This window comes from Aythya marila (genome assembly GCF_965140915.1).
Source record: "Aythya marila genome assembly, chromosome: 6".
NCBI classification, from domain to species: Eukaryota; Metazoa; Chordata; class Aves; order Anseriformes; family Anatidae; genus Aythya; species Aythya marila.
The window spans coordinates 13,836,036-13,861,104 of record NC_139047.1 but is presented as its reverse complement, the minus strand read 5'-3'; the positions used below and the strand labels follow the sequence as shown (position 1 = coordinate 13,861,104).

At 37.4% G+C, this 25,069-nt stretch overlaps 1 protein-coding gene across 5 annotated transcripts in view; it reads right to left on the bottom strand.

Annotated features, from left to right (window-relative positions):
- Nucleotides 1-25,069, bottom strand: part of RAPH1 (Ras association (RalGDS/AF-6) and pleckstrin homology domains 1) — an 87,441-nt gene that overhangs the window by 51,941 nt on the left and 10,431 nt on the right. For 4 of the 5 annotated variants that reach the window (XM_082763069.1, XM_082763065.1, XM_082763068.1 and 1 more), the window contains 2 exons: nt 10,931-11,132; nt 3,345-3,464 (listed from right to left, as the gene is read on the bottom strand). In XM_082763069.1, the coding sequence (XP_082619195.1) occupies nt 3,345-3,464; nt 10,931-10,981 (171 nt within the window). In that variant the 5' untranslated portion in view covers nt 10,982-11,132. The remainder of the gene's footprint in view (nt 1-3,344; nt 3,465-10,930; nt 11,133-25,069) is intronic. The other variant, XM_082763067.1, reaches the window with a different exon arrangement.

The following is a 25,069-nucleotide window of genomic DNA, read 5'->3' as shown; positions in this document are numbered from 1 at the left end:
TGTTTACATACCAGCTCGTTTTGAAACACAGCTGACTCACCTATAACAACAACCCTGCAGAGAATTCAACACGGATCTAAACAAGTTCAAACTTTGGCACCCTAAGAAACTTGGCATATAAGCATGCCCATGGTATAAGCACAAAAAAGCCATTTGTGGAGGATTCTGTTTTATTAAAAGGGATTTTAGTATCTTTATATTAAGATATATATCTTTAATATATTTTTAAATATTATTATTATTTTATTATTATTATTAAATTCAGACATTTCTCTCAGTAAGTCTTTCCCGTGAAAAAGATGAACTGTGAAGGCAACTTCAAGCTAAACATATGACACTTTTTTTTTGAAAAACTACTACAGGGGAAAAAAAAGACAAGACCTCTTTCCACCTGATATATCTAATTGTTATATTATTAAGGCTGATACGAACATAGAACTTTACAATAAACACCAGCATTTTTGTATATAACAAACAGTAGGGCAACATGATCCAGCTGGTGACCAAAGAAGTACATAATGCCCCAGAAGTGAGAAGTGTTACGTGGGGAATTATCTCCTACTGTTGCTTGACAGAGCAGCAGTGTGTGAATTAAAGCAAAATTTATATTAATAAAGCTTTCCTGACAACATGTTTGTCTGAAAGAAAAAAGCATCTTCTAGCTCCAAAAGAATTAAGTTTCTCACCTATGTTTTTTATTTCCATTTTCCACATCTTTACTCACGCCTTTGTTAAAATAAAATGCACTAATCTTTTTGTTGTTGTTTGAGCATTTATCTTTGCTGAACCCCTTTCCTTCTCACCTCAGGTTGGCTTGAACTTCAAAAAATAATTTTATCAGGAAGTTAATCATCACTTAATGAGCAGAAGCCAGTAGTGCAGCACTGTTTTCCATCATGTGGAAAAAACACCTGTAGTACCTCTGATGGAGCTTACATATGGCCCCACACAGAATGGTTGAAATATATCAATTAGAACCCTAGAGGCAGCAATGAAACTTGAGATAAAGGAAGCAAGTTAGGGCTCATTCCTTCCAACTAAACCCACAGACTGACTCAAAACATCTCCTGAAAAGCAAATAAATTCTGGTTAAAAGCATTCTTAAATTCAGTAAAACATTTTAGATAATTATGTTAGAGCACGTCCTTGGAAATAATTGGGATATGCCCTTACTAATTATGAGAGCACATTCTCCATCATGCATTATGATATTAAAATACCAGTTCAGACCACTGCTGAAAACTGAAACAGCGCTAAAAGATTAGTTCTGAAAAATGAGAAGCAAGGTAAGACTTCATTTATCCTGCACCATATAGCAGGATAATCTTACATCAACTGCTAACGCACTCTGTGACAGACACTGCTCACATGTGCTGCAAATTTTGTGGCTGTTTTATAGTGCTTTTATTAAGCAAAGGGCTAAAACAGGAAAAGTGAATTGAAATGATCTTAAGACATCTCAACGATTGCCCATCTTTTGAAAAACATTGCCATCTGGAAAGGAATCTGGGTCTTACTTTCAATCCCTCCTAACACACACTTAGGAAATCTAAAAAGGAAGTTAAAGTTCAAGGAACTTGGGGACAAAAAGCTTTTTCACCCATTGCTCTCACAGTGCAGCTGATAAATAGCAACAAATGATGAAACTATACCAGAATGTACTTTGGAGCTCATGAGATGGAATTGTGCCCCTTTACTGGGACTTCAGCTGCATCAAGACACAACCATTTTCCAAACAAACTAACTGAGACACAACTGACTGTATTCATTTGTTTATACAAAACCATATGAGGTCATTAAAAGTTTGGGGGGAAATGTCACTTCTAAGTAGTAGCAAAAGGCAGAATTGCAACTGTAGGGCTATGTTGCAGACTATGTTGCATGGTGATACCTATGTGCGAAACAAATGCGTGTCCTTCCCTTAATTACCTGTTAGTATGTTTTAAGCATTTTAAATGGATCAGCACACAAACCTAGAAAAACTACATTAATAGTAAAGCTGAAAGTCCAAAAGTAAAGCACACTTATATTTCTAGGCTGCTCATAGCTGCTAAAACGGAGCAAAGAACTAAAAGTCTAAAACCAATTACCCATTGTGCTTATCTGTGATGATCCTCATTTGAGATAATTTACAGAGCCCATGCCTTCAAAAGGGCTCTCATTTACCATTAAAAATCCTTTGCAGGAAATTAAAGACAAAAAGAAATATGATATACAGATTTCTTTCACACCATCTTCCATTCATCTGAAGAGGAAGATTCTTTACTGACCTGTACACACTGGTACAGAAAAAAATAAATATGTTCCCCTGTTTTAAAAGTGTTACCTGCATACAGAACTTGCAGGCAGAGCCTTTACACAGATGATAGCAGACATGAGTATGAATGTGAAGCACTGCTGTATGATTTTCCTTCAGCCTCTGCAAAACACGATTCCTCCTTTTTCCCCACACTTAGAGCAAACAAGTGATCAAAAAAGCCCCTTCTGTGGCTTATTGAAACTAAGGGTATCACACCTTTGCTTAAGTCTAAGTGACAAAGAAAATGATGAAATACACTATTCAGGAGGACAGCTCACGTGACTGAAAAAAGAAAAAAAGCATAGCAGTTGGTCACAGAAATAGATAATCACCTTAGGAATATGGCATCTCATTCTAAATGCAAGGTGTTTTTTTTTTTTTTCCCTCTCCTAAAAGCCCTAGAAAGAACAAAATGCAAAGAGAAGGTGCATCAGCTGCCTATCTGATGCCAGAATAGTACTGTGGGTGTATCACATTATCTTTGCGTATCAGTGACACCATTCACACTTTTTCTTATTGCTGTTCAGGTACAACAAATAAATTCAATGCTGCTGTAGCTGGACAATGTCTAACTACGCATTTGGAGATAAAGCCCAGCTTTAGTCAGCTACAGCTAAAGTCAGTGTTTCTCTACATACATGTAGATGACAAATGACTGATTCCATAGCTTTCAGAAGGGATCACACCCTTTGGGAAATGTTGAACTACCAGATTGTGAAAAATTAATTTAAGAACGTTGAGATAGGGAAAATAACCTAATTTAGGAATCTTTACAGAGTACTAAGTTGGTCACATGCTGCAGCGTGTCTTGCTGCAAGTGGCAGTGCCAAATAACTGAGGAAGAAAGGCATCTTTTGCCCTTGCACAATAAAACTGGGGATGCAGGCTCAGCCCTAACAAAATGCCATAGCTGAAAAAGCCTTAATTCCTATTCATCTGAAATGTTCGATAGGATCCTTGTCAAAGCTAAAGTAATTAGTATCCAATGAAAAACATGTAATACTTCTAAAGAATTATTATGTGAGATGACTGAAACCTTCCTAACCTGTGTGAGTTTGTCTAGTTCTCCCAGCCAGGCCCCAAACATCTTGTCCAGATCCTGATCTTCCTTATCACTATCTTCTTCCGCACCATGGTCAAGCTCTTCATCTGATAATTGCTCCATCTGGAAAAAAACAAAAACATTGATTTTTCAGGAGTCTAGTAGTTTACACCAGTTTTCTTTCCATAAGCTTCATAAAAATTGCACATTCAATAAGTTTATTACAATGCTTACACCTAAAGACTAAGTATGAAAGCTGCAATGGCTAATTGCAAAGCCAGGCTTACAGCCCAGTTTTGTCCGAATCATGCAGGAAAAGATGAAGAACAAAGTCCACAATACTTAATACACCATCAGAAGTTACTTCATGCTAGCCTTGAATATGCACTCATTGCCAGCTATTGTTGGCAAAGTTAACTGACTTGACGTTAAAAAATCCATCTCTGTACAAGGAATTCAGCTGACCACAGTTGAGCAACACCATTCAACGCACAGGAAGTGCAGTCTCACTACATTACAAATAGCTGACTCCACACATCTGTAAACAGAAATGCTTAAACAAGCCACAGAGAATGCCAGCAATGAGGCAGTTTAAATTCTGGACGCTCTCCAGATCATTTCAGTGATACTGCACAGTTTTTACCTGACAAAGAAATCCCTCCCTGCACACAAAGGAACACCATTACATCTAGGTGACCCTCCTTCAGTTGAGAGTCTGAGTGACCAAGATAAAGACGTAACATTCTCCAAATGTTACCTGTTACGAATTCAAAAGAAGTTAACTTTTTTTTTTTAAACAAGTCTCACTTCCCCAAACATGTCCTCCAAGCCCCTTCTACAGCACTAAGACTCAACATGCCTTCTTGGGTATACCCATGCTGTAAAACCCAGGATTTGTTCAGAAGGAAAATTTACAGAGATTTAAACATATCTTGGGGAAAATGACGTAGGTAGCAATTTGGGAGTGACTGGGCACTACAAAAGAGTAAATGCTAATGCTACAGAACATCATCAAGAGCTACACAAACAAATCATGGTGTGCAGTAGAGCTTGATTTGGTCAACCCATGGATTACATAGCAATTTACTACACAGCTTTCAAAAGCATTTGTTTACGTTTTTTAGATTTGAAAACAAACTTCGTAAATGTTACTCTTCAGGAAGAAGAACCTTGGTCTGAAAAACTTCACAGTGCTGCAGAGTTGATCTGATGAGAGAGATTACTAAAAGTGATAAAGGTGGTCTCAGAGAAAAACTGTTCAATCAGTTTTAGGCTATTTATGACGATAGATCGTGCAAAGAAAAACACCTCTATGATCTAAAACAGCCTTTATTTCTATTCTTACATTGCTTACATTTCACTTTACATTGATAAAATAACCAGGAAACAGGAGATTTCAGAAGTGATCTACCATTCTGAGGTCAGCAGAAGCCAATAACTCCCACAGATGCAAGATACTGCCATCCAGTTGCTCTAGGCAAAGCAGCCTCTGCCTCCTACTGAGGCATTGCTTTTGTGTGAGAACAGAATGCAGCTGCTTATCTTAAAGGGGCAATAATATTAAAGCTGACATGGCATACTGCAGCATAGATGCAAAACAGATTAAATTCACCTTCTAAATCTCATTTCGTCCGACACCTGCTCTGAGACCTTTAAGTACTTCTGAGACTCCAGGGAACACAAGAAAGCTCCTCTAAACATCTACAAGCAGCATTGAAATCCCCCCTCAAAAAAACAACAATATGCTCATGTAATAGAACAGCAGCTTTTCACCAAGACTACACCAGATTTTATGTTTCTTAAGGCAGGCATACCTACTATTTCTCCCCCATTCCCCAAAATTCCCCATCTTTTCCGTGATGTCACCCCAAAAACAAAAAAGTAGAGACAGCAGGGCAACAGCAACTCATGTTCTACCTAACCTTCCACAAATCAAACAGAAGCCGGATTCCATTTTCATGCTCCTTCAAAAGCTTTGCCTTATTAGTTCTTAGGTTTTTATGTGGACCAGAAACATCATAAATTCAAGCCAAAACACATTATACCTAAGGTGACATGGCAAACAAACTACAGTAACTGTTCTCATTTGAGTACATAGCATTTCTCACTGTCTAGATATGCCTGATGTTTAGAGCTTTCATTTGAAGGCTAAGGGAAGTTATTAAACGTGTGCCTTAGGAAACATGAATATAAACGGGTGAATCAAACGGAAACTGTGATATAAAACAGAGCGAGCTCTATTTACAGAGATTCTATGTGGCTAACCTTTCCCTCTTTCAGCTGTTTTCACCCCTGACTTTACAGTTCGATTAGACTATTTCTGCAGCGCATTCGTTCTACGGCACTGTTCATAACTAATCTGTTCAGTAAGAGAGAAGCTCCTTATTACTAAATTTTTCTGAAGATCTGAGCTGTGGAAAGAAACCAGCATTCTCAATTTCCCATAAATTGTTGCTTTAGCTTTTTTAACTTGGCAGCAGAGACACTGCTTCAGTTCCAGTTACTCTGAAGACAGAATTAGCAGCCTAAAGAAAACTTTTACAAGTAAAGTACTGTGTCAGCAAGCCTGGCACTAAACCCAGTAGTATTTGCCAGCTCCTTGTAGTCCCCACCCAAGCTTTCTAACGTCAGCTGCATTTCCTATAAGCCTGTCAATGTTTGCTTGCAGAAGGCACACAGAGGATAGTGTCTCACTTAAGAAACAGCTAATATTAACTTGCTAGCTCTGTAAAATGGATCTCTTAGCACAAGCCCTGCTACTGGACTGAAATCAATGAAATAAGGCAGTAACAAAATGTTCAACTAACAGTTTATGAACTTCCCATCAACAGAAATCAAAATAGTAACAACTCAAAAAGAGTGCATGTTACCATTCAAAAGTGACTTTTTCTTTCCTTTTTACAGAAGTTTTCTCACTGCAGTTGAACACAGTATACACCATACTTCAGCAAATTAGGACCTAACTGGCAGCTATCACACCTTTCTAAGGCTATAACACTTCCATTCATAACAAGAAAGGAAAATGACAGAAGCTTAAAAGTTTTTCTTTCTGTTTTTTAAAGGTATCATTTAGAATGAAACTCAATCTAACAAATGAAAAAAGTAAGCCACTTACATATCTAAAGCATTTGCAGGTTAGCAGAATTAAAGTAGCTCATGCTTTTGTTTAGTTCATACCAGGTGAAGTGACAAAGTAACAAATTCAAGCCATCTTTCAGCACTTCACGTCCATTCAAGTGTATCTCAAAACAGTATTTAATGAAAATGAGCAGCTTTCAGATTTTATTGAGCCTTCTACAATTGAGAATAATATTTTTAAATGTGCCCACTTAAATTCCCAGCTAAAGATGCTCATCTGTTCTTGACTAGTCCAGGGCAGCTCATCAGTAAGACAAGCTGAACGGACTCAGCAGGACAAAGCAAGCAAGTCAGAGAAAACAATAAAGACTCACTGCCAATTTGTCATATGTACAGCAAGGCTGTGACCTGTCCTCCCATGTAATACACACCAAGTTAAATGTCTTCCAGGAGCGTGACCACAATCCTAGTTGCATCCCATGTATGGCATAACAAGGCTCTCTACTGAGGTTTTGTTGCTCAAAGCTGCTGGCCATTCCTTCCCCTGAACATCGTCAGTAACTAAATCTTATATTCAAACACCTGCATAACTACAGACACTGGAAGTTTTAAAAAACCTCAATCAATTTAACTCTGGCACTTGATGTCAGTGACAATCCAACTCAATTCTACTTTTAAAGTGATATAGCACTGACAACTTACCAGATAAGACTGTTTAAAGATCTGAATATTGCTCCTCAGTGAATGCCTGCCAAGCAATGATTAAAGAATCTAAAGGTTTATGCTAATTCTTATCTTAACCATTTTCCTATTTGTATCTTAGCAAGATTAATCTCAACAAGTTACAGTAAATACGATTCTTAATTTTTTATTTCTTTTCAGTGTTAATGCTCTGGCCACCTTTTTTGCTTTTCTCCCAAAACAAAGAGGATAGGGCTGGCATGAATAACTGATACACTAATAAGATGATGGATGTTAAGCTGTAAATACTGGCCAGACCAGATGACCTTGGAGGGCTTTTCCAACCTAAATGATTCTATGATTGTGTTTTAGGTGCCCTCTACATTAGCATTTTTCATAGCAGCACTTTGCCTCCCATTTTTCCAGAAAATCAACAATAACATATAAAAACAACCTATGAAAATAATTTGATTTTGGCCTTTTTTTCTCCCTATGTAAGGACTTTACTTCTTAGCATCTGTCATTCTGGGACACCCAAATAAAGGTCCAACGTGGTGTAGTCTTCTCTATGCAAGTAAGACCACACTTCTGCACAGGAAGCCTATGTACCATCTTTTATCCACTATGGTCTATATCAGACAGTTTTAACTGTTTAAAATGTTATTTTAATAGGCAGACCTGTAATCTCCTGAGTGTCTGCTAGTTTTCTATCTGTTCATGAGGATTGTTCACCTTTAAATGCATGTAGCCCAGTATTCTAGAATTATTTTATGAAAAAGTAATGAGGCTTTCATTAGAAATCAACCGTTAGAATATTTAATCATAATCTATTTTAATTACACAGACAAAAACTGTATCCATCATTAGGAAAAAAAGGAAACATTTACTCTTTCAAGCTGGTTCTTATGCAATCTGTTGAAGCTTTTAGTATGCCAGTATGAGCATGAGATGATTTACTATCATGAAAATATAAGGAAAGATGAAAAGTCCAAGATTTTTCAAGTCTACCTTTCTGACATTTTCAAAAAGGGACAGCACAGCAGAATTCTGAAGCTAACAAATCTTAGTCATCAGAAAGCAACAGCTGATCTTTGGGACAGCAGGAAGTTGTAATTCAAAGTGTTTCTAGTGTCTTTCACTGAGATCCCATTCTACTGACTTGGGCTTTGAGATGCTAGTTCCTACCTTCAATCAATCCAGTTCAAGGCAATAGGAAGTTTCATTATAATAATATTTCCTTATAGTAAGGACATGCAGCACTGAAACAAAACCTTGTAAAAAACACATACTATGGGATTTGTCTGTGCCACACTTTGTTAACGATAGAAAGATTTTCAAAGAAACAACAGAATTCCGACTCTCAGTGGACCCATGTGCTTAAAGGGTCAAGAATGTGCTTATTCACTATAATTTCAGAAGTACTGGAATACGCATTTTGAGCTAACAATGCTTAAGTATTTTCAAAGACAACTGACAGCATAAAACCCTAGAAGTAAAACAAACCATCTCTTTCAGGCAACTGATGTTTTCACCCACACCCAACCTTATTATTTAAACAACCTTGTACAAGCTCATGCCTGTTACTCAACTAAGGATTTGCTTCTTCAAAACAATTATGGAATTTTTTAGAACTCTACTCTAGGGTAGAGTGAACAGTACAATAATGCTCAAAACACCATCTGAACAAGTAACTGAACTTCTGCATTTTAAAAACCCAGCCTCATGAACCTAAAGGAACTACGTAGCACACTCAAGATGTTTTTAGAAATCAGAGCTCTGCTTCCATTTGTGATTGTGCCAGCAGCCGTTTCTGTTCAAGAAGTTGGACATGACAACACACTACTGTAATGCACCAAACAAGTGCATAAGCATGGCATGCTAGAATCTCACTCCTGTTTGTACGCATGTTTTTTATGTACTTTATATGCTTCTGAAATTGCCCAGGGAGTAATTTCAATAGTTAAAATTCTGTATTTATTCATTACACAAATATAGCATCTGTTACCACATTTTAAAAATTATGCATCTGTGCACTCCTTTGTCCCAGTTAAACAAGCAAATTATTTATGCAATGCAGCTTTAAATTGGAAAAGTAAGAGTCTATGCCTTGCATACAAGAAGACGCTCACATAATCAGAAGTACTGTGGGTGACATATTGAGGTCTTTGACAGCCATCTTTACCTGCCTCAATATAAGATCCAAGAAAGAAACAGTAGCATTAAATCACACCTCAATGGTAAGATTTATAAAACATTTGTAGCTACTAATAATGTCTCAATACTTGGTCACTGGATTATTAAGCAATGTGACAACCTTTGACCCAAGTCTACTATCTGTTTCCTGCTCATCTTTCTGCAGAAATCCAGCAAAGATGAAAACCAGGCATCCTCACTCTAAGGCCTTATTCTCAGTTTTAGCTGTGACGTGCAAAAACAGACCGCCTGTAATCTTCCCTACTTCAACCACTTATCTATGAAACATGCAAGAATGTCTCTTTGAAACCATGGAAAATAAATCTTTATGTCTAAAAACATACGTTTTGAATTGCAGACAGGTCAGAGTTTCAATAAAAGATCAATTAAAAGCTGCTGAAAGTACAACTAGTCAGCCAAATGCATATAGCATGATTTCTAACACTCCTCCTAAAATTAAGCACATGCCTGTACAGGAACTTGCCTTTGCCCCCAGCTGTTTGTGTTTAAACCCTATCAAACAACTACATTTTCTCTAAGTATTTACAAATATTTTTCTTTATTTACAAACTATCAGTTGGGAATATTTCCCAATTATGGAACTATTTCAAAGCTATCAGTTTGGAATATAAATATTTGTAGCGACATAACACAACTTATATTAGTTTTAGAAACTCTTAATAAAACAATTATCTGAATAAGCAACTGGAAGAAGAAAAAAGCCTTCATCAGGTATCAGACATCAAAGCAAACTGTCTCAGTTTTCTTGGAATCCCCCCCAAATACATCAGTGCTGTATACAGTAAACACAGGTTGTCTAAAACTCAGTAGTGTTCACGCAAGAGCTGTTACACCTTTCTGATTATAACTACCACCCCAGGGATTCTAACCAGGAAAATCAAACATACCACAGTTGCTCCTTAGTTCTTCTCAGATTCGGTACCAAATCTTTGTATTGAGGCAGACAGTCAGTTAAGCAAGAATAAGAAAACACTGCACTCTTCGCAGACAAAACAAATATGAAAGAAAAAAAATATTTTCGACTAGCAGCATCAAGAAATAGAAAAACATAATTCCCTGTATTCACATCCACTGCAACTACTGATTCCCTTGGTACCTAATCAAGGCTGGTACATTCCCCTTCTAACTTTAGGGTACTCAATCACTCACCTATCTCCTGAAATAAACAACCTGAAGATACTGGAATGTTTACTTCATGATCTTGATTTCAAATTAACAACAAATTCCTCTGATGTGCCACAGCAAGAACATCCACAAGATACCCGCCCACCTTTTCTTTGCTTGAAAACTTGAAGAGAAAAGTAAAACACAAAGTGGATCAAGGAGAAGTCTACCTTACATTCCACATGGGTAGTTTCTTATTAACACTCCAGTACTTTTTTATTATTATTTGTATATAAATTGACTATACAGAATGAAATTTTAAATTTGCCTTCATAAGGTGACATCAAAACACATTTAAGATCTTTCTTCCTGGAAGGAGACATACCAAAATTACTGAAACATCTTATGAAGAATCTATGTAATTATAACATCTAATTGCACTTGAAGTTTATACTCTGCTGAGAAAGCACACGGTAAAACCTTTATTCCCCCCAATATATTCTAGTGCCTACCTTGCATCTAGCCAAACAGATGTTGCTTTGAAAAGACTGGGCTTTATCCATTATCGTGCCTAATTTCCTGAACCAAGATTTCAGCCAGAGAACCCAAATAGTACTAAATTAAGTCCTGTATAAAGAGCATGCTAGCTCCGTGTCTCACATGTAGCACCATGTCTCACAGCAGATTCTTTTTGAAGACAACATGAATACAGCTCTAAAAAAAAAAAAAAAAACAAAAACTGCTTAGTCAGGGATCATAAAGTTAGTTAAAATGCCTTAAGCTCTAAGTAGAGAGAAGAAATATAGATGTTCTCTCAAAGAACGTCAGTCATCAGCTAGAGGAGCCATAATCTTAGTCTGGCCAGTTTCTGAGAATTTTCAGCATGAAAAGAAAATGAGGTTATGTAAGCAAGGAAAGTGCATAGCTTTGAGACAATGTTAAAGTATAGTCTGCCTTCAAGAGGCAGAGAGTTGTATTTAAAAACACACATTAGCCCCTACTTTCCAGAATCTTCATTACATATTTATTGTAACACAAACACTAACGTAGCATCTCTTCCTGTAGAGTTCTAACTTTGGAATCTGACGTTCAGGAAAACCCCACTAAATATTAACAAGTTGATGCAGAAAGAGAAAAGCAGTATTAACACAAAAATTTCAAGTTTTTTTTTTTTTTTTTTTGTAAACACACAATTTCAGGAGGCTGTAATCTGTAAATAAGATGTATAAATAACCTTTTAAAAATATTAGTAGGTAGCAGACAAAATGCATTTTGTATTGTAAGTGAAACAAAAATATCTTAGAGTAGCTGCAACCTTAACAAAAGACAGACGTCAAAACAAGTTCCATAGTCAAGCTAAGCTTTATGACACAATTTGAAAATGTGCAATTCAAGGTGTAGAGTAAAGGGGAGGTTAGTTATGTACTTGACTCCAACCAATTGTAGTTTGAACATGCTTGTAACAGTATTTGAAGATACAAATAAACAAGTCAACCTATCTTAGAGGTTGCTATATAAATTATATAAATGGCCAAGATTTAGTAAGAAATCATTAAAAATAATCTCTTGTTTACCATAAAAAAAAAAAAAAAAAACACTTAAGTAACTTATGACAAGTTCTACTCTTTCAGCCCTGAGTTCCTCCTTCAGAAGCTTCCTACAAATCAAGACTAACCTTCCTGTATGTTGCAGGCCATTAAACTTCCCCCAGCTACACTGACCACAATACTTTTTCTAACAGGAAAAATGCAGACTGTACAGTAAATGAGAAATTAATTGAGAAATGAGTTTCAGATGCCTCTAAGAGGTGATTCTTCGTTCATATGAGATGCAGGCACCTCAGGATGAGGACTTACTATCCTAGCTCAAAGCACTAAGCTCCTTGCTCTGCCATCCCAGTTCTAGCTATAGCCTCGTATGTCAGGAAAACACAATGCTCCCAAGTATTTTGGCGTGAGGCAGGCAGGAAGAAGGACGAGGAAGATGTGCAGTAGCACAACGAGAAGATGAACATTCCAGACTTGAAACATAATGTTCAGTTACAGTTACTATCCTAATACACAGCTGTAAATGATAGCAGAACACTAAGGGCAACGCAGGCAATCCTTTTGTCCCCAGGGTACACAAGAGAGCTAGATAAACAAAAACCCAGAAATATACATATCCTAACGTCACTGTGGACATGCATACACTGGTCAGTCAGCCCGAAGCTCCATTAAAAATTTATATAAGACATTTAGTAAAGGAAATAGAGAAGTTAGATGTCTCAACTTTTACTAAAAATTCCAAAGACTGAAATAAAAACACAGGCCTGTAAATCTTTTTATACATTTATCAGCAAGTCTATAGCAGACAAGTTGAAAGAAGGAAAATTTTCACCTTCCATTTTACAGGTAAGAGCCATTGCAAAGAACACAATGCGAAGTGCTCACTGTTTGGGAAGACAAAACAAGGATAACTGTCTACACCTATAACCGCATCTTCAGCAACACTCTGTATGTAACAACAGAACATGAAATGTGACATGCACAGAATTTTGCATAACCAGTTTAAGGATTCTGTTTTGCAAGACAAAAATGAAGACAACATTTTCAGAAATACTATTTGCAACTATCCAAACAATGATCCAAACAACCTAACACATGTTGCAAATAAAAGAGCAAGTAATATGCCTAATGTGTCTTCTCTTTTCCCAGTAGCTGAAGATGTTGAGTGAATTATAAAAGAACAAAAAATTGTATCAGAATCACCAAGAAACAACAAAAGCAAGGCTGTCTTATTCTGTAGGTATACCACACAATGGCCTTCAAAAGTAAAATTCAACTGAAACATTAGCAAAGCATTTCTGTGATGTATGAAACTGCAAGAACAGATGTATGTTTGGTTGGGGAAATGTTTTACTATGTTTAATTACAAATTGCAATGCAGGTGAGCACATTTCCTCATAAGACCCTCAGCTAACCCATGTTACTTGTATGTGAACAGCAACACAATACTTGGATTCAGTACAGTTAAAAACTCATTTTTGCTCAAGGGACCCTCTCTAAGATTAAAACCAGTAATTGTGCCAACATTCACTTAAGATACCACACCAGGCACTCACAACTTGTGTGATGTGGGTACTATCTAGCGGGACTCAGAACAAGTTGCCAAATCCCCTTCAATTAGGGCTGTGTGTTAGCAGAGGAACCATGCTTCAAAAAATTAAAGAGCAGTGTTTTAGCAATGATAAAGAAATAACATTCTTCACAGGTTGCTTATACAGAGTTGTGTATCAGGTTGTGTTTTCTTTACACTCAGCTCAGCTGCAAGAGGCTGCAAGTTGATTTAGTCTTTCTGGTAAGAATTAAGACTACCTATGAACAGCTGCATTTCAGTGCAGTAGCTCGAACTACCATCTCCAGAAAATGCCCTGTATATTATTTCGGAAAACCCACAAACGAATTTGTTTCATTCACCAGCGTTTCATTCTTAGCTTTTATGAGTAAGCACATTTTTATGATAGTTTCATAGTTTAGCCATTAATCATAGTTAGCCACTAGGAGCCAACACTGGAAAGAAAGGGTGGATGTTAATAGGAATGGGGCAGTGTTACAGGATATGAAAGGGCAGGGGATCACTTGGCAGTAAACAGGATTAGACAAGAGTTCATTATCACAATAAACCTCATGTGTGATACAAAACAGAAGACCAACTTCCTCGTCCATTATCTAGAACTCACCTTTTTCCTCATCAATATGGAAGAATCCAAGCTATTTATCGACAACCCCACCAGGCAAAAAAAAAAAAAAAATATCCCTCTTGAATTCCTACACTGTAAAAAACTCCTCTCAGCACTTGCTCTCTCTCCTCAAAAATAAAAACCCATTCCAGGATTTCGAACCCCAAAGCAATTTCTCCAAGACGTCTGGTTAAGCAAGGCACCAAAACCTGTAACAATTCCACCGCTATTCTCTAGTTAAGCCTGTCTGAATTGCTGAAGAAAGTCTGAGCTAACAGAAGAAAGGATATGATAAAGGCTAAAAATACAACTTCACTCTTTAACTTCCCATTTGAGCAGAGTATCACTGAAGAATTCTCCCCAGAGTTCCTCAAACCAAAGGCTGATAAAATATTTCTCCCTGCATGATTACAAAAAAAAAAGAACCCCCCCCCCCACACACACACCTTTCTTCACATGAGGTTTTGCTCCTACTGTCAATTATATATCTTTCCTCTGTAAGGATGGTTTAATTATCTTAATCTAAATCCACATGATAAATCAAAGCAGCATCAGCAACTGGAAGTACAAAGCAGTCAGTGACAAATTTCATAGCTTACAGGCACCTAAGCATTGCTGAGCACTGCTCTTAACTTCCAGTTTATAAACCTCATAAAACTCCAAATTCATTTAAAATATTTTAAGAAAGTCATTTTGTGTACTTAAGATTTGCTCTAAAGATATACATTCACACTGAAAAGCTGCATTACTTCAGTTTCTAAATAAACCTTGGCAGCAGAGGCTGAGGATGAGAAGGGGGAAGAGCACTAGTAGTGGATTCAACTCCCTGGAAAGAAAAGCACTTAAAGCAAGAAAGCAACCTCAACATTAGAAAGGTTTTGTTATGTCAAAGGTTGGAGAAGTCTAAAAGCCAGTAAAGCGGCACATAGATGCATATCAAAAGCACTTTATCTAGAATTTAATCATAGAGATTAAGACCAAATGTAAATATTTAACACCAAATCACTGCTTTAAAGCACACATTCCTGACAACATGAGAACATCAGCTTCCATAGCGAAAAGGAAAAAGGAAAGTACAAGTCATCCACCAAGGAAGCAAACATGAAATTCCTATACCATAGGGAAACCATGGAGGACAGGGCTGACAGCTGGATCTTGTTAAAGAAGGACTTGAAACAGAAAGATTTAAATTCATTGGACTGGGCCAGGATTCCAAAAAAACACTGTTCAGATCCTAAGATGCAGAGACCTTGTCTAAACAGCTCAGCACCTGAGTCACAGAAACAACTACTGTCTGAAAAGCCTGCTGCCACCACACACAGTAGTTCTGTGAATGGAACTTTTCTTGCACATAAAAACTAAGCCAATAGCGTGCTTTGGTACAGCAACTGTGGAGGGAAAAAAACAAGTGAGTCAGTCAATGGGCTTCAAACTGCCACTCATAAACACAAGTTTCAGGAATTTTTCTAAAAAGTTTTTTGACTAAGACTAATTCTACCTACAACTTTTTTTTTTTTTTTTTTTTTTTTAAAAGGACTAACAAGTTTTTTATTCAGTGAAGGAACACAACCCTAAAGCAGGTGGTTGATCACAGCTTTATACTCACAGCCATATGTATATTGTACATTATATTTTACATTACAGTTTGCTTGTAAGCATGCTTTTAAGTTCTATCATCCGTATTCAGTTATTCTTGTCTCTCATCTGTTTAGTGCTGTGGTAAAGTGAAAAACCAAGGTCAAACAGATTTAGATGCCAATGACAAAATGAATGCCAATGGTTTACTAAAATAAGCTTAAAGTTTTTAGGTAAACTGAGACCTTTAACTTTTTTTCCACCACACATATGATTTATTGCTACTTTTAAAGCCACCATCTGAAAGTAACATGCAACCTCTTGGTGGTGGTGTTTTTTTGTTTGTTTTTGTATTTTAAATCCAGAAGATGCATGAGCCTTTTCAAACACCAGGACTTCTTAGCAAGGATCACACTGACAGAAATTCAATCACTGTACAGCAATCTCATTTCCACACCAAAAAACATGAGCTTGCAGGGACGAAAATGAGACACTCTCAATGCCAGAGAGCTTTCAAGTTAGGGACTAAATACAGAAAAGGTATTTTTTTTCTCTACTGTACTTTCTCATTTCTCATACGCTTCTGGAAACCAAAAACTTATTCACAAGCAACAACCTAGCATATAATCTGTAGAATTGGTTGCCTCAGTACCAGCCCAGAAGCTACACACGTAAGCACTTCAATTTGTCCACTCTTGCCTCAAAACAGTAAAAATACACAAAATACAAAGTAACAGAGAAACAATATACAAAGAAACAAAATACAAACACACAAAGAAACAAAGAAGTACACACAGAAGAGTAAGGCACTTGGACAAACACATGGGCACACCCGAGTATCTCAAAAAACGACAAAATAATATCACTCACTTCCAAGCAAATGACGCTAAGGGCTCACAAAATTCTATGTAATGAATAGATATCAACAGTGCCAAAGTAATTTTGGAGTAACTCCGGCAAAGTAAGAATATTGATTCTTACTTCATTCAAATACTGATTTTTCATTGTTGTTTACCCTCAGTAGAAACCTTTCAGCACAGTTTTTAGTAAGGGAACACCTTCCATACCTAGCTGTAAAGATGATCTCACAAAAGATATACACCATGTTTTTCATGATTTTGTCAAATAATTGAGAGTCAAACCCATAAACTTTCAGAAACTTTGAGTAAGCAACAGTTTGTCAAGAAACAAATGTTTCTCCCTTTTTGCCATCACAGCTTAATATCAAAGGCTCATTCTCTCCTGAATTCAATCAAAAAATGGAAAATATTCCAAGACTGATTTATAGACTACTCCTCTCAACTACTCAGATACTTCTGTAAATTCCTTCCTATCTCCCTGCCTTCCTACAAATGAAATTATGCTACCGGAATAGTTTAAACAAACAACAAACAAACAAAAAACACCACCAAGCAAACTAAAAAAAATCCACCTTTTAGAGATGTACTATTTTGATGCTATTGCCCTGTTGTTAAAAGAACCTCTATAGAAGTATTGCTGTATTAGCAACACACACTACCTCAGCTTTTTTTCTCCACAGATTATAAATAGCCATGTCCTCACACGGAAACAATTACATGCGACTTCTAAGCATGAAAAATGCGTTAGAAAATCAGGGGTAAAAGTGGGCTTATAGGGTAATGCTGTACTGGGTCTGGCTGGAATGTTAACTTTCCCGGCAGCAGCCCATTCAGTGCCGTACTCTGTACTTGTAGCTGGAACAGCAGTGTTATCACACCAGTGTTGTGTCTACTGCTGAGCAGCAGTGGCACAGCATTGGGCCTTTCTCTAACCCTCCTAGGGGGTGGGCAAAAAGTGAGGAGAGAAACATCACTAGGGCAGCTGACCTAAACCAATCAAAGGGATATTCCATACCATGTGGTGTCACACTCAGCAATAAAAGGTGGAAACAGGAAGAAGAGGGGAGGGGTGGGCTCTCGTTGAGAAGACGTCGGTCCTCCTCTCGAACACCGGCTGCGTGCGTTGAGGCCTTGCTTCAAGGACGTGGTCAATCATCGCTCATTTGTGGGAAGTAGAGAGTAATTTCTTTCCTCTGCACTTCCATATAGCTTTCATTTATTTTGTTTGTTTGTTTTCCTCCCTTTTTCCCCTTTCCCTTTTATTTTCCCCTTAGTTAAGTTGTTTAGTTCATGGTAGTCTTTATTTAATTATTATAATTATTTCCCTTTAATTAAATTATCCTTATCTCAACCCGTGAGTTGTTCTTTGCTTTACTTCTCCCCCTCCTTATCTAAAGGAGGGGGAGTGAGAGAGCGGTTGTGGGGTTTAGCTGCCCAGCACGGTAAAACCACCACAAATGCATACTGAATCTGCATCATGCTCAAAGAACCATGCCCTTCCTAAGTCAAAGTACTACCTCAGTTTACAGTATCACTGCAGCCAATCTCAGTTCCTTTCCAAAATACATAAGCCTGTGTCCATAAGGTTGATCACCAGTGCTGTCATTTCCTCCAGCATAATTCTGGGAGCAGCAGGAAACACCGCTCACAACAAATGCAGGAATACCTGATGTATACAAACGAAACAGAACCTGCTATCCACTTTGAGCCTATTTCTGAAGTCTAAGTGGGATCTATTGCAACTACAGCACAGCAAACACCCTCCCAGGATTCAGGGTATTCTGTTCAACACTTCTCACAGATGAGTGTTTTTCTGTGATATAAGACCAGGACAAGCTCTTATTCTTGACACACATTCTTTTAGTGGTACTTAGGGAGGAGGTTATATCTAGTTCACAGAAAATTAGGTCACCTATTTCATAACCAAATATAAACTGCATGTGTAATTTGTAAGTATTTTATAGATATTCTCCCTCAACAGATATTTGGAAGAGATTTATCACAAGTTCTGCATGCAGCCAGATTAATTATAAATGCAGAAGGAAGGAAGTTCATATTTACAACCTTAGTCAAACAAAAACGCCATTATATCATCTTAACAGCTGTGCAACATTTTGGCAAGCTTCAGAGTAAAGAGTTTTCTTCTCAACATCCCAAAAGAACAATTATTTTTGTTCCTTCAAAAATATCTTCTTTGGTATAAAGACCTCCTTAAGAATTGAGCCAGATGAATCAACTACAGAATAAAACACAACTGGAATGTGTACTACAATGAGTATTTTTACTGCTGAAAGCAGCTGTATTGAGTTGACCACACTGCATAAGGAATGTCATTTATGACACCAGAAATGGTAATTACTTGGAACACATTCACATCTTGTTAAGGACAAGGGTTGGCAGGACAGAACTTATCTGCATTGATTTGCTGTAGCTGAGCAAGCCACAAAACAGTAACAGTTACTATTCAAAATGTAGATACAAAGACAAGTTTAAAAGCCACATTATAATATGCCTTTTAATTCATTAACACCTTGATATTTAAAAGGCAAAAGTTCCAAATTGTTTGTCTAGTGCACTGTGTCCAACTTCAATGAAAAAGCTTACACAGAAGTCTGTGGAACATTCCATTAATACACAGTCTTACTACCCTGGATTGCTAACAGGAAGAAAGATTTATTTTTTGTAGTAGAGGCTATTCCACTTGAATCTGAGCTGTCTACCTGAGAATTAAATTGAATTAAATCAGAAAAGCAGCACCAAGAAAGGACTTACAAAGAAAACACAGGAGTTTAATTTCCTTTACTAGTTTGCTACGTACTTTGCACCTCTGAACACACATTCAGGTCTAACACTTGCTGGCAACTTCTTCCTGTTACCTTTCCAAAGGATTTACAAAATTTTGCTGATAGGAGCTATCACCTAGCTTACCTTTAAGGGCCAGCTTCCGACAAATCAAGTAGTTTTTGTAGAGTTACAAATTTCATTCCATTTCACTGGGAGCTTTCTGCACACTCTCCCTATATCCCAACACATCTCCACAATAAACGCAGCATATAATTCTATTCATTATGTACGCTTATTTATGAATAACTTCTGCCATGGACCACGTTCAGACCATAAAGGAATGCTGCATTTGTTTGTGCCATAAATGTCTGTTTCCATGAGCAGGAAGAGAACAATGAAAAGAAACAAACCCACTTTGGAGGTCCTCAAATCTACACGGCTGCATACTTCATCTACCTTCGCACTTCAGAATTAAAGATGTCATTCCATCTAAAGAATGATGTACTTACTACAGCTCTTGCTATTAACCACCATTCATCCAGCTGAAAGTACCTCACCTTGTTCGCTTACATCACAGCAGGCAGTTCTCTTGACTAACACCAGAGGATGCAGAGAGGTGGCTGGAGAGCACAGCTCTGCACCTAGAAATGCAGCTCTTTCAGAAGAGAACCCTTGAGATTAACTTCCCCTCCCAATAGTAAAATTAGACGTAAAACAAAGAACTTCTTAAAAGAAGGAAAATTAGAACGAGGTAGAACTTCAGCTTTTCAAATAATGACACATCAGTAAAACCAATAAACATAATGAGATCTAGTATTAAAAAGAGTATTCTAACTCAAATTACTTCCAGAACATGATCAGTACTTTTTGATTTTAAGCCGAACAACCAAGAACAATTTCATTGTTGCTTTTTAGAAAGACTTTTAGCATGTCACAAGCACTGGTATATAGCTGGACTTTGGACGGAAATGTTTCATGAGGAAAATGGATTTTTCACATGACATCCTGATAAAACACAACTTGATTGGTTCAAAGTATAAATGAGGGAAGTTTATTTTAGAGCTTCAGAATAAATTAATAAAGGAAATAACAGGCCGCTTGACAACATACAATTCATAGCATGTGAATTTTCATAGTACATAACTGTATCAAGAGAGGAATGAGAAATTGAATTACATTATTTGTCACTCAGTGGCTGAAAGGATTTTACATAATTCAAAACAACAGTTTTTAAACAGGTCAAGTTTAACAATTACAGAAAAAAAGAAAATACCCACCAACACCTGAGTTATATATGTAGGTTTAATAACCTCTGAACAGCTCTGACTCATCTTCTCTCTATATACTTTTGTATAAAAATGGAACATAATACCAAACAGATTTTGCAGTCTGGGGTGGGACAAAACTAAACAGACTTAAATCATGTCAAGGACAATGGAAACGTAATAAAGTACAAATGAAAAGTTTAGAAAAATACCCTATGCCTGTTGATACCACTGTGTATTTCAGATGCCACGTACAAACTAACCGCAGTACATAATTTTTTTAAAAAGCCTAATTGACAGTGTCATGCCTAAAAACAGAGATCATCAGTTTCTAGGTCATGCAATATAAGAATTAGATGAAAGATAAGAATAATGCATTTAAAGATTATGCTTTTATTACTAATGAAATTATTTTTCTTAAACTTTAGAACTTGAAATGGGAAAAATAAAGTATTCAAAACTGTAGAAGTGACTAATCCCAACCACTTCATTTTGACATGAGAGATTTATCATGCAAGGCTCCCATTAATTATGGGCACGTCACCATATCTGTGCTGGGTTTTGCTGGGATAGAGTTAATTTTCCCTGCAGTGGCCCACAGCGTGCTGTGCTCTGCACTCACAGCTACAACAGCCCTGGTGTCACACCAGTGCTGTGCCTATTGCTGAGCAGTGCTGGCACAGCACCAGCACTCCCTCCAAAACCCCAAAGCCAGCAGGCTGGGGGTGGGCAAGAGCTGGGGATGGAACCTCACTGGGGCAGCTGACCTAAAGCAACCAGAGGGATATTTCGTACTGTGTGGTGTCGCATTCTGCAATAAAAGGTTGGGAAGGGGAAAGAGAGCAGGGGACTCTCGTTATGAAGACGTCTGTCCTCCCAAACAGTTGCTACGCATATCAAGGCCCTGCTTCCTGGGGTATGGCTGATCACTTTTTGATGGGAAGTAGAGACTAGTTTTTCCCCCTCTCTCTTCGTGCTTGTGCACAGCCTTTGCTTGTCTCCCCCTTCCCCAACTTTCTTTTCTCTTTAATTAATTATCCTTACCTCAACCTGCAAGCCTTTTTTTTTTTTTTTCCTCTTTCTATTCCAGCATACTTTCTTTCCCCCCCCTCTTCTTCTGAGGAGTGGGAGCGAGAGCATGGTTTTGGTGCAGTTCAGCTGCCCAGCAGTGTAAAACCACCACCATGTGCCTCTCATAGTCAACTACTGAAAGGAGCCAGAAGACTTCTGCTTCCATCATAAGAAAAAGGTTACGACAGAACTATCTGCAGGGTGCAGCAGACAATCCAAGAAATTTGTATATGCACTGTCAGAAAATCTACATCTCTCTATGTAGACCTTTTGATTCATGTAAAGCTAGGTCTTCATTTTCCAAGAGGAAGTGACAGCAGAAGGAAGAAAAACAGTATTAAAAAGTTAAGAAACATTATAATAGTTTACTCTGGATTGGATGACATTACACACATTCAAAGGACAGCATGACATTTAATTTCACTAGTCAAAGACTGGAAGGAAAACCTCAAAAAATATATTTTTACGGAAAATGAGAAAACAAAAATAACTTGAGACTCCCTGTTCTTTCAAGTAAATTAAAACAAATGAGAAAAAGTCACCTTCTGTAGGAAAAACAAGACCAGAAGTCAGTGGAATAAAGTTTGGAAAGATTTCGACACACTGGTGTTGTTGCAGTGCTAAACACAGCTGGTTACATGCACCAAGGATGGATTCCTAGTATTCACTGCTATCACTTTTTAGCAGCATCTGTATTAGAAGGGTCAGAAAGGAGAACAAGAGAATACAATTTTCCTTATAAAAGGAGAATTACATTTTCTTCACTACAAATCATAGTGGAATGCACTCACACTAGTGTACTTTTGGTGTATCTGACAATAAAAAGCACCAGACAAAAGATATGTACGTAGTAGTATCAACATAAACCATTTCTAATAGTCCTCAAATATTTCAGTCTCAAAAGTCTTAAGAATGTTTCCACAGAACATTAGTTAAAAAAGGAAGAAAGATTACTTGTACACAAAGTAGGTTTTAAATTGGCTGGGTGAGTCCTAAGCAAGTTCTGTTCTCATACAGAGGGATTTGGCATTCTGTTCAAAGTGCTCTCGTGCATTTGACAAAATGCTGCTACACAAGCCAAAGGATGATACCTCAAATAGAATAAATAAGTAAGAAACTACATAGGCATTTATCCCATCATATCAGAAGTCTCACAATCAATTAGGTTTTACTGAACGGAAAGGTGAAGATACAAATCCTGTTACTTTGCTCTCTTTTCATTGTTCATCAGTATTGTAAAATCTTAACCTCACATTCTGGTATTGTCTTAGCATACAGCAGTGTAGCACATACAGCAGTGCAGCAGCTTGACAAAACTGTCATCAGCGCAAGTCAGTATAACCACTCCTTCAATGACTGGTCATCAAGTATACAAAAACACTTTAGTCAAGAAGCTAGCCAAAACTCACGATTTACTGGAGGTAGCTAGAACTAGCAGCAAAGAATGACTCAATGCCTAGGTGCAGTAAGCTGGCAGCACCAGTGCAACTCACGCAACGCAACTCACGAGCTGCCAGCAGACCTCAGGTACTAAGGGAACTGACTGGCTATGGTCCCATGGCAGCACTGCTGAGAACTACCAGGAATCCATGCCTGGCAGCACTATTTCTGTATCACTGTTGCTACCCATTCAGTACAACCATTTACGGGATATCTGCAGATGACACAGCTCAATCACAAGACAGAGAGCACCCCACAACAAGTTGCACCAGTTCTACTAAGAAGAAAAGCAAAAAGACAGGACCTAGCAGCTGCAGCTGAGAACATCAGACTCTAGTATTTGAGAAACAGGTCTAAAATTAAGATCTGTTTCACATGTATACTAAAACAACAACTAGGTCCATCATTCTGCAGCCTAAGGCTGCAAGTTTCTAGCTCAAGAAGACTGTGCCCAAATCAATATTCTTTAGAATACTTTCTGCATCACCAAGGGAAAATAAAGGATTAGACAGAACATTTCGTAAAGCATTTACAGCTTAATGTTACTGGTAGGAAATGCTCATCACACAATCCAAAGTTTAGTACAGAAGATACTTGCCCCTTTCACAGGCAAAAGTTTCCACAAAGGAAAACTACAGATGCAGTTCAAAATCTGGTTTCATATTCTTAACTTGGGGCGTTACTATTAAACAATACTACCTATCTTAGTGTCAAACTCAATGACAGCAGCTACTTAACAGTAAACGTGGGTAAACCAGCAAAGAATTGTCAGCCAATTATTAACTGCATGCACATCACAAAAAGTACTCCTATTTCAGACAATGTATCATATCCATTGAGGGAAGGTTTTCAACCCACATAGTAATGCATAACCTTAATGTTTTAAAGGTAGAACGCTTCAAAGAAAACCTGATATGCCTCATCTCAAGCAAGGTACCTGTGATTTCATCTTTCATAAAGAAATGCCGGTTAAAAGAAAAAAAAAAAAGGAATGTATCCTAAGGGCTTGTTTATTTCTGGTTTGTACTCTTCATCTGAAGTCACAACCTTCTCTCAGAGGAAAACAACTAAAAGAACAATACATTTGTGGAATCATTCACAGCTTTCCATGCTAAACAGTATGGTTACTTTCAACATTATATACTTCCAGCTCCATTAATATTGAGCTTATATTTTAAAACATGCAAGCAAGTCACAGGAAGCAAGTTCTCAGACCTTCTTCAATTCTTGTGCATCATCTGAAGAATTTCTTCTGAGAACACACACACAAAACACAGAACTAACAGCTAATAACTATTCAACCCCCCTTACGTGCATTTTGGTTGCATGCAAACATCAGCCCAAATGCGAAAAGGAGGTGTGAACAGAAAGAAAAGTATTTTTCCACCTATTCAGTTTCAAATCGAGGAGCGTTACAGAAGCAAACATCCTAAGACTGATGCCCAAGAAGACCAGAGCTACACACAGAACACTGGAAACCAAATGCTGTCTACAACTCAGAAAACTGGAAAATTGTATAAAGAAAAAAGTATAGATGTAATGAGAGACAACAGAGAGAGTGTGGTTCAAAGATGACAAGGACAGCATTTAATCCATAATATAATGCTTCCTCTGTGGCAGACCTAACTTCCTCTTTTTAAATAATGCCCTGTTCCTCAAGACACTAAAAAAGATCAGCAATACATATAAGGCACAAATCAATTATTTACAGAATGCACGGTCATAGGTATCATTTCACTGCATAGCTTACTCATTTTTGAAGGAAAAAGATCAGAGTTAGCTGCAAACAGATTCTCTGAACATGACCTATAAGAACGCATTAAGCATAGTGGCAAAAAAAATATGAAGACTATACAGCTCTCTATCTGTATCCATTGAATTCTCAATTCATTAAGTATCAGGCTACTGCATGCACAGCTAGTGACAAGAGAATTG